The sequence below is a fragment of the Augochlora pura genome, chromosome 7, assembly GCF_028453695.1.
Source record: "Augochlora pura isolate Apur16 chromosome 7, APUR_v2.2.1, whole genome shotgun sequence".
NCBI classification, from domain to species: domain Eukaryota; kingdom Metazoa; phylum Arthropoda; class Insecta; order Hymenoptera; family Halictidae; genus Augochlora; species Augochlora pura.
Window position 1 is genome coordinate 11,937,261 of NC_135778.1, and position 15,535 is coordinate 11,952,795.

General features: G+C 41.3%; 1 protein-coding gene across 1 annotated transcript in view; it reads right to left on the bottom strand.

Annotated features, from left to right (window-relative positions):
* Positions 1-15,535, bottom strand: part of LOC144472577 (discoidin domain-containing receptor 2) — a 185,828-nt gene that overhangs the window by 13,812 nt on the left and 156,481 nt on the right. Inside the window, exon 4 of the mRNA XM_078185791.1 lies at positions 9,980-10,211. Within this exon, the coding sequence (XP_078041917.1) occupies positions 9,980-10,211 (232 nt within the window). The remainder of the gene's footprint in view (positions 1-9,979; positions 10,212-15,535) is intronic.

Genomic DNA, 15,535 nt, shown 5'->3' on the forward strand with positions numbered 1-15,535 from the left:
TTGAAATACAATGAGCCGACACGTATGAAATTTCGCTGCGCCCCGCGGAACCATCGTAGACAACTACCTCCCATTCTCTACTTCGTTACAAGTGTTTAATGAGCGAGCCGCGGCGATCCGTACTGGCCCGGCCAGCAACGCTCGTTAAGAGACTGAAATATGCCCGCGAATGGAACACGGTTCTGAAAGAAGCCCGCTCCAATGAGAAAATAAAATATCGTCGAGGCGGTCGGCGTCGGGAAAAATTTCGATGACGTCGCAACCGTGTCTCTGTGGGTCTCCGCGTGTATGCACGAAACAAGCTGTGACGTAAATTACGATCGCACCGGCACAAGCGCAATCTGGATGTTATAAAGTATGCATAATTGTTTTGATTTTATAACAGACGCGAGTGAAGTATGGGGAACAAGAATTATACTTGTGGCTTGATAAACGTAAGTAATTTCGTTGCATCGGTGTTAGTTGATTTTATAAAGTATTTCGTATTTGTTCGTAACCGTACATCAAACTTGAAGCATTAATTTTCCATCGGGGAACAAAATGAAAAATTTTTGTTTCAATGTCTCATAATCTCTCATCATCTTAAATGTATGAAAGTAATTATGAATGTTGAAATAATTATTAATATATCGTCGAAATTTCTTTAGTAAATAGTATATATGTTGGTTAAACAATGACTGCTAATACATCGATTTATTAAAGTTTTAATCTCCATTGTGAATTTATTGATTTCCCTCAAGGTACTCCGTCCATAACAATTCCTATATACATACATGTATAGAAAGTGAAGGAAATGACGCTTTTACAGAAAGCCACGATGACGGAAAAGAAAGCAAGATCGTGTCTGCGAAACTAAAATACCCGTTTCCGAAAATTGTGAAAAGTATGAACGTAGACAAAATAATCCTCCAAACCAGAGATCGCCCATACACATAAACTACTCACTTTTACCTTAAAAACAAAGCAATCCGATTAAATTCATAAAGCGAAGTGGAAAGTTAAACCAGCGAGCATTATTGCTGCACGACGTCTCGCAATTGGAAACGTTTAAAGTAATCTCGGATTTAAGCATCGTCTTTGATGATTCCCGAAAGGATTCCACAAATTTTTCGTTTATTCCGAGAAAAGCCGAAGGCGGTCGCGCCACGCGCAGCAAAAGGGAGGGTGGGTGTGCGAGCGAGCTAGCGACAGGGCGAAAATACGACAGCATTTACGAGCCGTCGACTCGTCCGCTAAGAAAAATAAGTAATCTCGATATTTATCTTCTCGCCCACGCGTTCCACCGCTGACTGACTCGCGATCCCGTGTCGCCGAAACTTTTCCGACACGCTACGCGCGTCGGCCGAACGATCGTGTTTCTTAAAAATCATCCCGGCCTCCCCCCTGTCGCCCCGTTCCCCGTCGACAATGTCCCGCCATCGCGGTACTCCTTGTCACATTTCGTCGCCGGAGACAAATGCCGAGAGCCGGGTCGAAGAAGTCGTAGCAGGGCGTGGCCCACCACCAACGCCCATTTTATGTTAATGTTTCCGTGCGTTCTTGATCCCGAATAGCGGGGCCGCGGGACGGCTACCGAACAGGAGCCGCCGCCCGTTGATGATGGCATCGTGTCGTCGGGGAAGATCGTGACGGATAAGCCGTCTGACGGTTTAATTAGACGGATATTTACGCAGCGGGTGGTCCCCGAGGTGTAGCCGCACGAATTTCCTCGGGTGCGTCATGTGCTCGCGAAACTCGTTGGTTTGTTGACCTTTCGGCGAATTTTCACTGGCGCGCGTCCATTTCGACGGTACCGTTCATCTCGGGAATGCGCGGAATATTTAATCGTTCTTTACGAACACGGGAATCGTCGAAGGTACGAAAGGTGGGCCGAATAATATTGAAAGAACAATTACTGTTTGAACGATGCGCATTTGAAATTTTTAAGTAAGGCTGAATTTTTGCGCGGGCTATTTCTCTCTATGGCAAAGTTTTGAGCGAGTTATGCGTAAACAATGCGATTCTGCAATAGTAATGCTGTTTTTTTTCACGAGCACTTGGAATAAAGTTTTTGACAAGTATATTACACTCATTTGTAAATTTTTTTAGATATTAAAATTTCAAAGATATCATGTATCAGTTGTCATGTATCAATGATATACTTTAATAATTAATAATACAATTGACTGCGTTAGTAGTGCAACCATTAGTGTTTGACTGTGGCGTATTAAAAACAAAGACTATATATTCTGTATATTCTATATCGTTATAAAACGATAAAGCCGAGGATTGTGAAGCAGGACAAATGAATAAGATCATTTAATTCAAACGGTGAGCGAATGAGTCAGTGGAGTGAGCCACTATAGTGCCGCGTCGTAATATAAGTGACATCCGTGAAGCACTATAGTGGCTCATCGTCCCTAAGAAGTTAATTGGCTAGTCCCTAACTAAAGGAGAACATATTCTTAAAGGATAAACTACGTTTTATCATTTACAAACTATATTTTCCTTTATTCTATGTTACTACATTAGAATTAGATTTTTTCAATACTTAAATAGTTGCTTTCAAACGTTATACTAATTTGGCTGTTAAGTATATCCAAAAATCTTAAATCTATTTTTAATTATAATTGAAATTATTCTATTAATTTCGTTTAACCTATTTTCCTGCAGTATCTTTTTCTTTGTCTGGTATTACACACTCTTGCCTACCTTGTCAATTTTTTACCACGTTACTTGCATTTATATTCTGCCTACAATAAACAAATTCTTTTTCTGACAATTCAATAAATTGAAATTTTGATAATTTATGCAAAGATGAATGTGGTATATATATTAATTTAATTTGGATTTTCGTTAGTACTTATAAAAGCAGAACTGCAAAAAAGAAGTTAATACTCCGTGGTCCCAACGACATTTCTACTTATTTAATATTCTTTCTACAAATCTTTCCACTAATATTCTTTAAAGTTGTACTTCCATCCCTTTGTTTTAAGCTGCGCTGCTGCGACCGTGTAACAATCACAGAAGAACTTGCAGCCCTTCTATAAAAGCATCGTGAACAACGTCTTACATCAGAAAAGCAACAGCCATCATCGGTCCCGCGCAATTAAAAAATGGAACAAATAATTCGAAAACGTGTAGTACGAAAAAATCCAGGGTTTTCGATCAGTTTATGGCGTGCAACGCGCAGACAGCTTGAAATATTTTGCCGAAGCCACTCGACAAACCAACCCTCGTTCAATCGATAACGTTTATTGACAAGAGCTGGCCAGTCAATTGACTTCCGCAAATAGACGCGGAGGGTTTGTTTAGTGTAGGACAAAAGCATATTGCTTCATCGGATACAACAATATTTTAGCCGGCGGACGTCAATGAAAAACTACCATAACGCGATCGAAAGAGGATTATACATACACGCGCATAGGGACAGTCGCGCGGGGGCTAATACTTTTTCGACCGAAGCGCTCGCGCGCACGCGTCATCGCAGAGAGCGGGTTCGCGATAAAATCCCATCTTTCCTCGTCGTAGGAAACGTAAAATATCCTCTCGCGGCTTCTACGAGCAGATTACACGGCGAATTTTAGCGAGATATTGAACGAGCAGATATATTTTATGGAAACGATTAGCTCGGCTAGACCATGAGGTCAGCGCCGAGGATCAACGGGGATAATTTATGCCCGCGCGCCTATCTCCGTCACGCTGAATACGGCCTCTTGAAAATATGTATTAGACAATTCGCGGAATGTTTTTTCTTCTCCTTTTCCAACGTCTTTCCTTTCTTTCTTTTCTCTTTTTTTTGGAGCCGCTTTCGAGAGGACTGTAAACGCCAAGCCGTTGACAACCGTCGCGGCGTGGTACCACCGTCGTTGTTCGACCGAAGCCGAGCTGTTAGGAGAGATTATTCGCCGGATAAGCGGAGTGTCGTTGTGTAATTAAGCGGGGAACACACCGTGGATCGCGCAGCGGGTGGAACGGAGACACGGATTTCTGCCGGCTCGTTCCCGCAGCGTCCCTCGACCGACCAAGTGTTTTTGGGTGGCCCCCGGTTCGTACGAACCGATACCTGTTTCCGGCGGGCGTCCAGACGGTAATGAACGGCCGGCGAACGACTTCTTTTCACCTAGTACGCTTCCACGAATAATGACCGCCATCGATTAACGAGAATCCACCGATTTCCTCTCGCTCTTTTTCGGCCGGCCCCGCTCTGCAACCCGGCGTCGTTTCGAGTCGTTTACTCAATTAGATTGCTTTGTGGGCGAGATTGAAATGAACCGTAGAACCGCGGGGGACTGGCCCGGCCGCGGGACCGTCGTTCATTATGCATTCATAAAAGTCATTCTTTTAATTTTTCACGGTCGACGCCGCTTTCCGAGACGGTGTACGTAATTAAAACGGAAATTATTGGAGATACCAAGTGGACAACCTGGACGCCGCGTATTTATGGCGGGACCGTCGGGCATTGATTTGTCACTCGTAAACACGTGACAGTCGAATTGCTCGTTATGGACCATGGGTATTTGTATACGTGCGCGATCGGCCGTATACTAATTCCTCGATTGAGAGATGCGAGGCTGAGAATTTAATTAGACGTTTCAATTAAAGCCCTCGGATCTATAAATCCTATATTAGCGTCTTGATTTTCTCTGAGTAGAAAAAAGCTGTCGATTTTTATTGAACGCAGAGAGTCCGTATGAATTCAGGTTACGTAGTATAAAATATAAGGTTTCTTATAAAATTACGAGTTGCAATGAATTTTATTGCGATTCTCTTGAGAGAGTAATTTTCCATCGAAACTCTAGAAAGCAAAACGCTTGCAAAAATGTGTTCAAGTAAACGGTGTATGATTAACAAAGTATTCGTTTAATTGAGAAAAGAATAATTAGCCTTTCTCTACGGGTTATCCGACATTTTATACTACACGCAATAGCAACGCAATACACTTTGCACGAAAGCAGAGACTTTATTTAGATAAATTGTAGTTAACTATCCCTTTAGCTTTTCTCCTTTCCGGTACGCATTGAAATAAAAATGAATGTACGCTGTCGAGAGAATGCTTTTAGGTGCCGACTAAGGTTTCGAATATCGAAAATTGAAACGAACCATTCTCTAGAGAAACATTCTCGCTGACTATTGTTGAGAATATCCAAGGGAGAGCCGCGCGCGGGTTGCCACGGTGAAGGAAGCATCCGCGAGGTGAAGGTTATATCGCGACGGTATGCAAATGGAAACGCGGTCAAAGGAGGGAGGTTAAATTTCGTCGAATCCGACCTTCGTGGGATGCGCGTTGTAGGTTCCGAAGGACCCCGGCTATTCAACCAGGTATACGCCTATGTAGGTGAGTCGAAATCGTCTGACCCGCGTGCACGCGACGACTTTCCCTTCTCTCGTTTTATTGATCCACCCTCCTATACAAATAAGCTCGAAGCACCCTCTCTCTCCACGTACTAACTTCCAAGGAAATCCACCTCGTCGACTGGACGTTCACCTCCTTCCTCCTTCTACCACCCTCTCCATCTTTTTTTCTCTCTCTCTCCCTCTCTCTTTCTCTCTCTCTGACTCATTCGCTCACTCGCTCACCTTCTTCGCTCACCTTTTCTATCCTCTCTGTTCCCAGGAATCACGATCGTTCCACCGGAATAAACGTTCGCGTCGCGTCCGCCGGAAATAAAATAAAAATACTCGAAAATAATGTTATTGTCGGCAGAGCGAAATGACTTATATTGGCTCCGGCGTCGCTCTTCAGAACAAATATCACGAAATAGTGGAAGTTCCTTAGAACTCTACCTAGGGGTACGTGCTCCTTTCCGCTACTCGCGCCGCGCGCCCCTTCTCAACGGGGAAAATCATAAAGCCGTGGAAAACTGAAAACAATGTCGCTAAGTCGAGATGATTTATATTTGTTTCTGTTTCTGGACGAGAGGACGTCGAGCGTCGGAATTCAATGAAAATTGCTAGCAATGTCTGACAGCGATTTTCGCTCGAGGGTATAATTTAGATTTTCCTTTCTAGACGGCGACGGCGACAGTCGTCGTTCGCGATCCGACTTGCGCTATACGAAATAGACGACGGACATCTCATTTTAGATGAGGTGAAAGCGCGCGCCGAATGTTCCAAGATTTCAAAGCGCGATATTGATTTTTAGACATCTTGTTTTTATGCGTCAGCGCTTGAACGACCGTGTCAGATACCTAAGAGATTTCATAAAATTGCGGTGTATTATTCCAATGAATGAAAATGTCAGGGCAGACTTATATGGTATCCATTACTTCTTCAATATTCATATACCGTGGAAATCATAATGGAATTAGTAAATTACAATGTAGATCGCCGCACAAATTTCTTCATTCAGTTATGGAACGATTATTCAGTTGACTAAGAGTTAAATCTGACGGATGCATTGATTCGGAGCCATTGCGGAGCAGGTTATAATTGGAGATGCATTTGTTATGCGTGACAAGAATGCCGCAGATGTCAATATTTATTAGATTTCTTACAGCTACAGTTACATTTTTTGAAAACTGCTTTTGGCGACAATTAAAATAGATAACCTTTGTGACCTTTCCAACAAATTATTTACAATATAAAAAAAAACTATGTTGGGTTAAGTAAATGCATCCTTAAACTGTTAACCTGTTTCTTGTTCCCAATGAAGAGTTATATTGTCACTTTTAATTAATACAAAAAACCGCTTTGCACTTGTGATTAGACAAAATATTTTATAACGTATTTAAAAGAGATATGAATGATATATTTTCAATATATAGAGAACTAATCAAACAAATTGAAATCATTATTTCGCGATTATTAAATGTACCCTGACATCGTTCGTCTACTACATATAGAAACCATTATAATGACTTTTGAAACTACAGTAACATTAGAATCAGGTTTTAACATATTACTTCTAAAAATATCCATGTCGTTTTGCTCATTAAAGTAGCCTTTCTGATATAACGACATATTTCATCATAGCCTATTTAACAAATATTTTCCTATTCCACACAAAGACTACCTAATCGATCTCCGAGACATTGCACCATACAGACTGTAACATTGTCGATGATAGGACTTAGTCTGTAAAAGTTGTACACTTGATCCAAGCAAAAGAAAAATTGAACTTCGGAACTCGCTACACCCTTCGGCCATACTTATCTCCGATTTTATAGCTGTTACCGGCCATACTTCTGCCAGCAGGAATCTCTCAAATGCACCGAGCAGAACCGTTTCCTCGCAGAATCCAACGGAGCTCTTTGAACCAGCGCAGTATTTACGGTCGGCGAGAACCAAACAGTTTTGCTGAAGTCGTTAAATCAAAATGATTTGCGGCCTCGGCGGCGAGAGTACTAGGCGCGATAATAGCGTATCGCGGAGCGACAGAAGCAGTTTGGCGACGGGGACGCGTGGCCGGCCGTAGTACGCTCGAAGGACAGTTCATTCATCGATGTCAGTCCGTCGGCTGCGGATTCACCGGATTCTCGCGAGAGTAACGCGGTAGGAGACGTATATGCGCCCGGGGAAAATAAATGAACGGGTCCCCGCCCCTATTGTTGGGTGTTGCTAATTAAAGTCGTAGGTTCACGGTTACCGATCTATTCCGGTAAATTGCATCGGCCGCGGACCACTTTTGACCGGCCAGCATATTACGGCCGAGATTTACGTCTTGTTAACGTCACGGTTTAGTTACTGGCCCGCGGACTTGCGGACACAACTACAAATCATTCTCAATAATCCGCGCGAGCCGTTGGCTGCTGCCATGCCCGCGCCGCCGCCGTGCAGCGCACACACGACGTATCGCGGCCCGTGACTAAATTTAACCGCGAGATTCCGCTTACACGTAACCTCGTTGATCTTTCGAGCCGGTGAATTGTTGTGACCGGTTAATTGAATTGAATTATGCGCCTCCTCGCTGTGCGGTTTCAGCTTCTAAACGGGGATCCGGCGAGCGCGGTTCCCGCACGCCCCTAATAGCCGATCTGCCTATCAACTGTCGAATGATCCCTCCATTGTTTCTCTTATTATACTAATGGTACCGTAAGTGGATTACCAACGTTCTCGCGGCTATTTTTGCCTTACTGCTCACCGAAAATCCAATCGAATTCGCGCAATTTAATCGAAGTTCGAGGAGAACTGCAATCCCGTTATTATTCTTGGTATAATTGATTTAACAATATTGAAACTAAATCGAGAATTCTTATATAAATATTTCTGATTTTATTGCAAGTAGAAGTATATATGTATTTCTCATAATAATTCCGATAGAAATAAAGTCTCTTAATTAATTCTATCAAAATCTTTAAAGTAACAATCGTTCTCTGTATCCTATTTTTAAATAGAATTATAAGTTATTGTCTTTTTTAAACTACAGCACATGTAACTACAATTCCGGAGCACTATAGAAGTTTATTTAACTGGATCCAGCAAATTCAACGCCGTTCGATCCAACGAGAGCATAAAATTCCAGAGGATAGTTATATTTACATAATCACATTAACTCCTTCGAACTATACAACATTGTCTCAACAAGATCGCCGTGTTATCTGAAGCAACAAATACGGCCAGAGTGATTTACAACTTCCTGTCGTACGTCTGCTCTTCTGTTTGCGTTCGAGAAATAACTACTCGGCCATAAACTCCGTTTAACTTAACATCGATGTATTCCTTAGAAGATAGACGGGATACCACGCTGGCCAAGAGAGTAATACGCTAATTCTGACGCGTTGGAATTTATCGTACGTTCCTCAAAAGTTTTAAATAAAGTTTTTAATAAAATTAAGAGTGACTGATCTCTACTGTGCTATAAAGGTGATAAAGCTGAATTTATTTAGACATTTCGCGATTAAGATGTGCGCTGGATATAAGAAATTTATGTAATTATTTTGTTTATAAATATTAAGTACTTCTGTAATAACACAACTTTAAAATACGAATTGCAGAGACGTCGATTTTTATCGAGCATCGTGGCTTTAGTGTTAAATTAATAAATTAACCATCCAACCGCGGACAAAGTAAAATTCGCATCTTAAATATTTTGTAAAATTTAGCAAAGAGTATTAAATTTACAATTCTCTTATTTTTTTGTTTCCCTTTTTATGCTTTCTTAGGACACGTCTGCATAACAAATAAAACTAGTTAGAGGGTTAACCACTGCATTATTATAACGAGTCGGACTCGTGACAAAGACTTCGTGCAGGATCTGCTAAACATGGATATTATTAATCTCTTTTAAATCGAAACCAAATTTGATTCTTCTGTCATTAACACTTTGCACTATGACTCCTTTCACGCTGCATTGATTACCACTAACTTGTCCTCAATATTTTCCGTAATAGGACCAAATAATTTTTGTTTCTTATATAGTGTATTCAGTATACTATATACATATAGTAGATTTCATATGGAATCTTTATCTGATTCGTTATTCTAGTGCAAAGGATTAAAGTCCATGAACGAAAGTATAAATAGTAAGTATAAAAACAATAGAATAAAAGGAAAATTGTTTGGTCCTCTTAAGAGAAATATTAAGTATGAATGAGGGCTAATCAACGCAGCGTGAAAGGCATCGTAGTGCAAGGGGTTAAACCGTAGCCGTACTATTTTCTTCATAGTTACAAGAATGAGCACTTTTTCTACTGTAATAATTTCTTAGAAGGAAAAGGATAAATATTTATTGCGTTAGTCTGCATTTATTTAAATGGCTAAATACCGATGACAAGCTTTAATTCCGATTTAAAAGAACGGAATAATATTTATATTTAACAAGATATTAATAGAAACCCGTATGACGAGCCGAATTCGTTAAAATACGGCAAAGGGTTAAGGGACACATGCAGCAAGAAAAACAGGAGAAAATCGAACATCTCTAGTTTCTAATGAAAAGAAATCGGTTGAATCGTCGGCGGAGTGAACGGAGTGACGGTGGTTAAACCGAGCAAAAGGCGTAATTGATACCTCTTAAGCAGTAAGCTTCTCAATTATCGCGTCAATGAAACGAACTCACCTCCTCGCCGCGCACGTCTCTGTATCGAACCCATTTCCCGAGCTTCGGCCTCCAATATTCGAGCATGTAAGCCTCCGAGAATTCGACACCTTCGCCGTTGCCGAAGCGTCCTTGAGTGCCGGTGGCGGTGATCATGTGGACCGTGTGAAGATCGATTTCTAGCCACTCGCGTGGCTCCGTCGTGATCTGCTGCTTCGGGCACCAGGCGCCTCCGTGGCTCTCTTGCCTCAGCCTGTAAGGGTAAATATTTACTCTGGGATTACCGGCGTTTATTTTTCTCTCTCTCTCTCTCTCCCCCCCCCTCCCCCCCCTCCCTTTGCAGGAAAAACCTTTTTTTAACGTAGCCCCCCCCCCCCCCCCTCCCTCGGAAAAAAAGTGGAACGCCGAATCGTTTCTTGGGAACTGACACGCTGCGAACTGGGCGAGGTTGGAAATTGGAACTCCCTTTTTTTTCTGAGCTTTTTCTCGAGGGCTTATGATATCGTCGCGACGACCCGGCGCGAAAGAAAATCTCGTCTTTGTGTTTGCATTCGGAGCTGCAACTCCGTATCTGTTTCAGACTGTCGTTTCAGTGAAAACATAATTTGTATATATATATAATATGTATATATATAATAGCATTTATACATATAATGTGCCATAAATATGTAAAGATTCTGTTTGAAAAATAATTGTTACCCATCTCAATATAAATCATTGCTAGAAAAATAGTATTAGGTATTTATGTAATCAGCTGTTCAGTAGGACTGTAGATTTGATGCATTTATGACAAAAATAGTTACATAGAATATAAAATAATACATTTTTTTCAAAAATACATAGCTTTTTGCAGTTGACGATGTATTGCTTAGTTTGTATACAAGATCCACAGTCTACTAATAATAATTTAGTAAAAAAATATACTAATAATCGTTGAAATTATTATTATGTTCTATTCGTCCAGGATGCTCAGCTAATCCTTTGAATACTTCAAACATAATATTCGAGTAAGCGATAAAATATTTTGTGCTGAAACCTGACAGATATATTTTATTTCTTACGAAGAGTTACAGTCATCTAATAATACTTTAATCGTTAAAGCAATTACAGCGACTATTGGCACAGAATTCTCGGAAAATATTCTGAATCCTGGAACACGTTCCAGCAAGAGACATACAATTCTGTTCTAAAATCGACGTAGCAATTGACGTACCAATAAAAATTTCTCGATAAGACGAAGGCGAAAAAAAGAACGACTAGCATAATCGGAAATGTTACATCGTTGTAGAAAGGAAATCGTATAAATACGTGATCCTCCGCGCGGCTGACGGATAACCGTCACCTCGCGCCGGGGCGATACGGGGTGAAATTATAATTTATCGATCGAGTCGAGCCACTGGATGTCATGAATTAAAGATGAGCCGGCACGCCGCCGCGCGTCTCCGCTCCGCTCCGCGCCGCGAGAACGCCGCGCGGGGAAGCCACTCGGAGCCGGCTAATAATTGTATTCGCACATACCTTTCGCGGACTCGTCCGCGGCATTAAAAAGCTGCCGGCGATCGTCGCGCGAAAAACGGTCCCCGCGATAGGAATGCCGCCGTGATTTTCAGCCGATCCGATGAGAAAACCGAGGGGCCCGGGTCGGCTCGGCTGCTAATCGGTTCGTTTCTCCGTTTGACGTCTCACTTCGCCGTGCTTAATTATCATTTTAGTTTCTCATTAACCGGTATCTCGTCCTATAAATGTTTTACTACCGTCCTGCGTAACGCGCGTACCCGAGGATCCGATTCCCGGAGACTTCCTGGCACCTCTTCCTTCGCGATGAATTATTAACGAACCGCTTTGCCGGCAGATATATGCCATACGTCATTTCCGATGCGCTTGCCGCTTTTGATTTCACTGCAGTTACCAGATGGAATGATTTTAAGCCAACGCTGCCGGCTGTGCTCACCGATGAAATTATTTTGATACTCGTTGTACATACTGCGCGCGACTCCATAGAATCTGTTTCTATCTTATTTTATATTTTATTTGTATTTATTCGCATTATCTTCATTCTGTATCTCGTTTGTATTTATTTGCATTATCTTTATTCTGCATCTTATTTGTATCTATTTGCATTATTTTTATCCGTACTTTTCTGTATTTATTTGCATTATTTTTATTCGTACTTATTTGTATTTATTTGCATTATTTTTATTCGTCTTTATTTGTATTTATTTGCTTATTTTCATTCCTATTTATTTGTATTTATTTAGCTATTTTTATATTCGCGAAGCTGTAAGTACCTCTTCCACTAAACTATAGAACAATATACTATTCCACACCAAAGCTGTCGAACTTTAATAGCAACTAATATGTATTGCTTTACAAGAATGAAAAGATTGAATTTACCAAGACTTCTCGCTATTTTTATTATAATAGAAGCTTGAACATAAGAAATGATTTAATCGTTTAATAAGAACGTTTTTTCATAATTTTAACGATGTAAAAATAAACAATAAGAAACCGGTTATTTCGTCCGGCATGGCCGATTTGACTTAAGTAGAATTTAAGGTTATGGTTGTATCCATATATTTCCATGATAATATGCAGTCTTGCTGTATGCAATATTTGCATTTCATTATTGTTCCTAGAATGTGTACATAAATTCTAAGAAGATCTATATTACAGAATACCAAGCACAATGCAGTTATTTGCAACAAAATCTCTGCTTGTTAATTTCAACGAAACAAAATACATTTCGCTCGTAGAATATCTAATAAAACTTCTTTTGTAGAATTGGTAGTACTATTGGTAGTATAGAAGTTTAGTAGCATGAAATAAAATACGTAGTATAAAACGAACGATAAGGAAATTCTCGTTTGGTGACACGTGGATGGACTTTTCTATCATCGATTTATCAGTCTTGCTGTTAAAAATTTGCCGCAACACAAAATTCAGATCGAATCCTCCGCGCCGCGCTGACGGTTCGAAACTCAATTCGAAGTTTAAGTAAAGGAAAAAATATACGACGACCAAATCGTTTTGCCGAAGATTACTTTTCAAGCAGCGCCGCGCCGTACAGAGAAGATCGCAAAGAAAACCGACGTCTGGTGCGCAACACCTTTGAGCGCGAAACGAAATCGTAAAGAAGCAAAAGCTGGTAAGCTGGCCGGAACGAATTCGACGCGGTCTCGCGCGAGATGATTTCAAAATATACAATTTTCACTTTTCAACTATTTTTCTACGTTCGCGTTCCCGTTGCGAGCGCAACCATTCCTTTGAAAACGCCTTCTCTAACGCGACGTAATGGAATTTAGCTATTGAGGATGTTATGCAGTGGACGAAATTTGTATAGGGACTGTCAATTAAAATTGTTATAAGAAACAAAAATATCGTAGTACTAATTTTTAATGTTTCTGTCTCTATGATTAATTACTTCTAATGTTTCAATCTTTCCTAGATCTTACGAACGATGTATAAATAATGTTTTCATTTTTATAAATAAGAGGAAATCATTTAGTATTATAATCTGCCTCCTTTATATTAGTTTTATTTGTGTTTTAAGTTCTTTTTATATTTCTTATTGTTCCTTTATACATTCCACCGACTTTTAATTTAATTATCAGAGTAATTGCTTTTTTCTGAAGAATATTAGTGTCTCCCTACAAATTTTGTCCACTATAGAAAATATTCGTTATGTGAAAATTATAATACACAGGGAAAGATTATGATACACTACTGTCCTTATTATGAGCTGCAAGCATAACAATGTGAATCTGAAATACTTGGGACTGAAAAAGTTGCTCCAAAGTTCCTAATATAAATTCCTAATATAATATAATAAATTCCTAATATTTTTATTATTGTGAAATTAGTGCACTGATTGATCGATTTTAGATCCTCAACTATAACGGGAGCAGGAAGAATTCAACATTCTCAGAAGCATTTACAAAGATACGACAGTCTCGCAAAAGAAGAGATAAATAAATAAAGATCCATTCAGTGAGAACCTGTCTTACGAGCCACGTAATAAATATATTATAATGTCCCAAAATACCAATTTCGATTCATTCATTTTTAAACCCTATGTTAATAGTTGATCCAACAATCCCAAAACAACTGAAACACCCTACAGAACAACCTTAACAACATCAAAGGAATTTCCCAAGGCCTTCCTAAAACACACTTCGCTTTACAACCGAGTTTAACAAACAATTAGAGTCCCCGCTAATAACCAACGTAGTTGATGCGACGCTAAACCTTTACTAAAAAGAAACAGTTGATCCAACCGTCTCTCGAACGAAAAGGAGAACGTCGAGAAAAAGAAACGCTGTCTAAATGTTCGCCAGTGACGCGGGTGTCAGCTGCGGCGACCACTAGCACAACATAATTCAGATTTTTTCGAGGCCGGTCGACCAGACAGTGCAGACCGTGCTCCAACTGTCAAGCCATAAAATCTGCCATAAAAATTAACTTCTCCGACAAGCAGCTCGCACACCGGACTATCCTTGCGATGCAGCTTCGGGGATCTGCTATCCGAAGAATTGCAGGGCATTTACGAATCCCGCCGGTACCGAGCGAAGTGTTCGCAATAAAGTGATGAGCTACCGCGCTCTCTGAAGTGTCAGAATTTTAAGTGTTGTTTTGATGGGGACCGGTAGTAAAAGCTGGCGACGGTGTCCTGGAGCGAGCTTTCGGTTTAAGGAAACCAATCGCGGAAGAGAACGGCAGAGAAAAGGGAGAGGGAGAGAGAGAGAGAGAGAGATAGAGAGGGAGAGGGAGAGAAAGCGAAGATAAAAGCAAGCGGAAAAGGCGAACGAGGAGAGGAAAAGAGGATCAGTGAGAAAGGTAAATAGCAGTGCGAAGAGGGAGCTGCGACAGAGAGGGGGGAAGGGGAGGGTATCCAGCTTGGACCATAACTCATAGCCCATTAAGAGAGCTCGAACTGCCTTGGCTGCCACTTTGATACAGTCTAAGGCATCAAAGACATTCCGGAGCGCGAGAGTGGGCGCGCGCGCGTGCGCACGCCACCCTGCTCCACGATAAATCTCGGAACGGACGATTACGCCGACTTCAGCCTGCGAGAAGCCACGTCGGCGGAATCGCCGAAAGCGAGGCCCCGCGAAGACCAAGAGGCCGATTATCGAGAGGAATGGTTTGTCGAACGCGAACGAAGGGAGTCACTCGAGAGAGAGCTATTCCTGGTCTTTAGACTTACGATCCCCGCCCGGTCGGAGATGATTTGTTGCTCACGGCGACCAGCCAGTGCCGGTGTCCCCTCTTCTTTGTGATCCCGCGACACCGGCAACCGGGCCGTTTGATGAACACGTTCTTCCGTGAATGTGTCGACTACGGACCGGGTGCGGATCTCCAGGACGCCATGATGAATGACGCTCCAGAGTCCGGTTGTTCTATTGCTTTTCGTAGCGGAATTTATTTTGTTGGGGCGAGAAGACATTGTTTGACTTTTGAAGGGCGTGGGACGTGTCGCGTTGTGTCTCGTATGCGAACTTCCAGTGGAAGTTTCTAATTAACTTGTTCGTTGTTCTGAATCGGCACGGATTATTCAGTACCCTTTAAACTGGCAGCTAA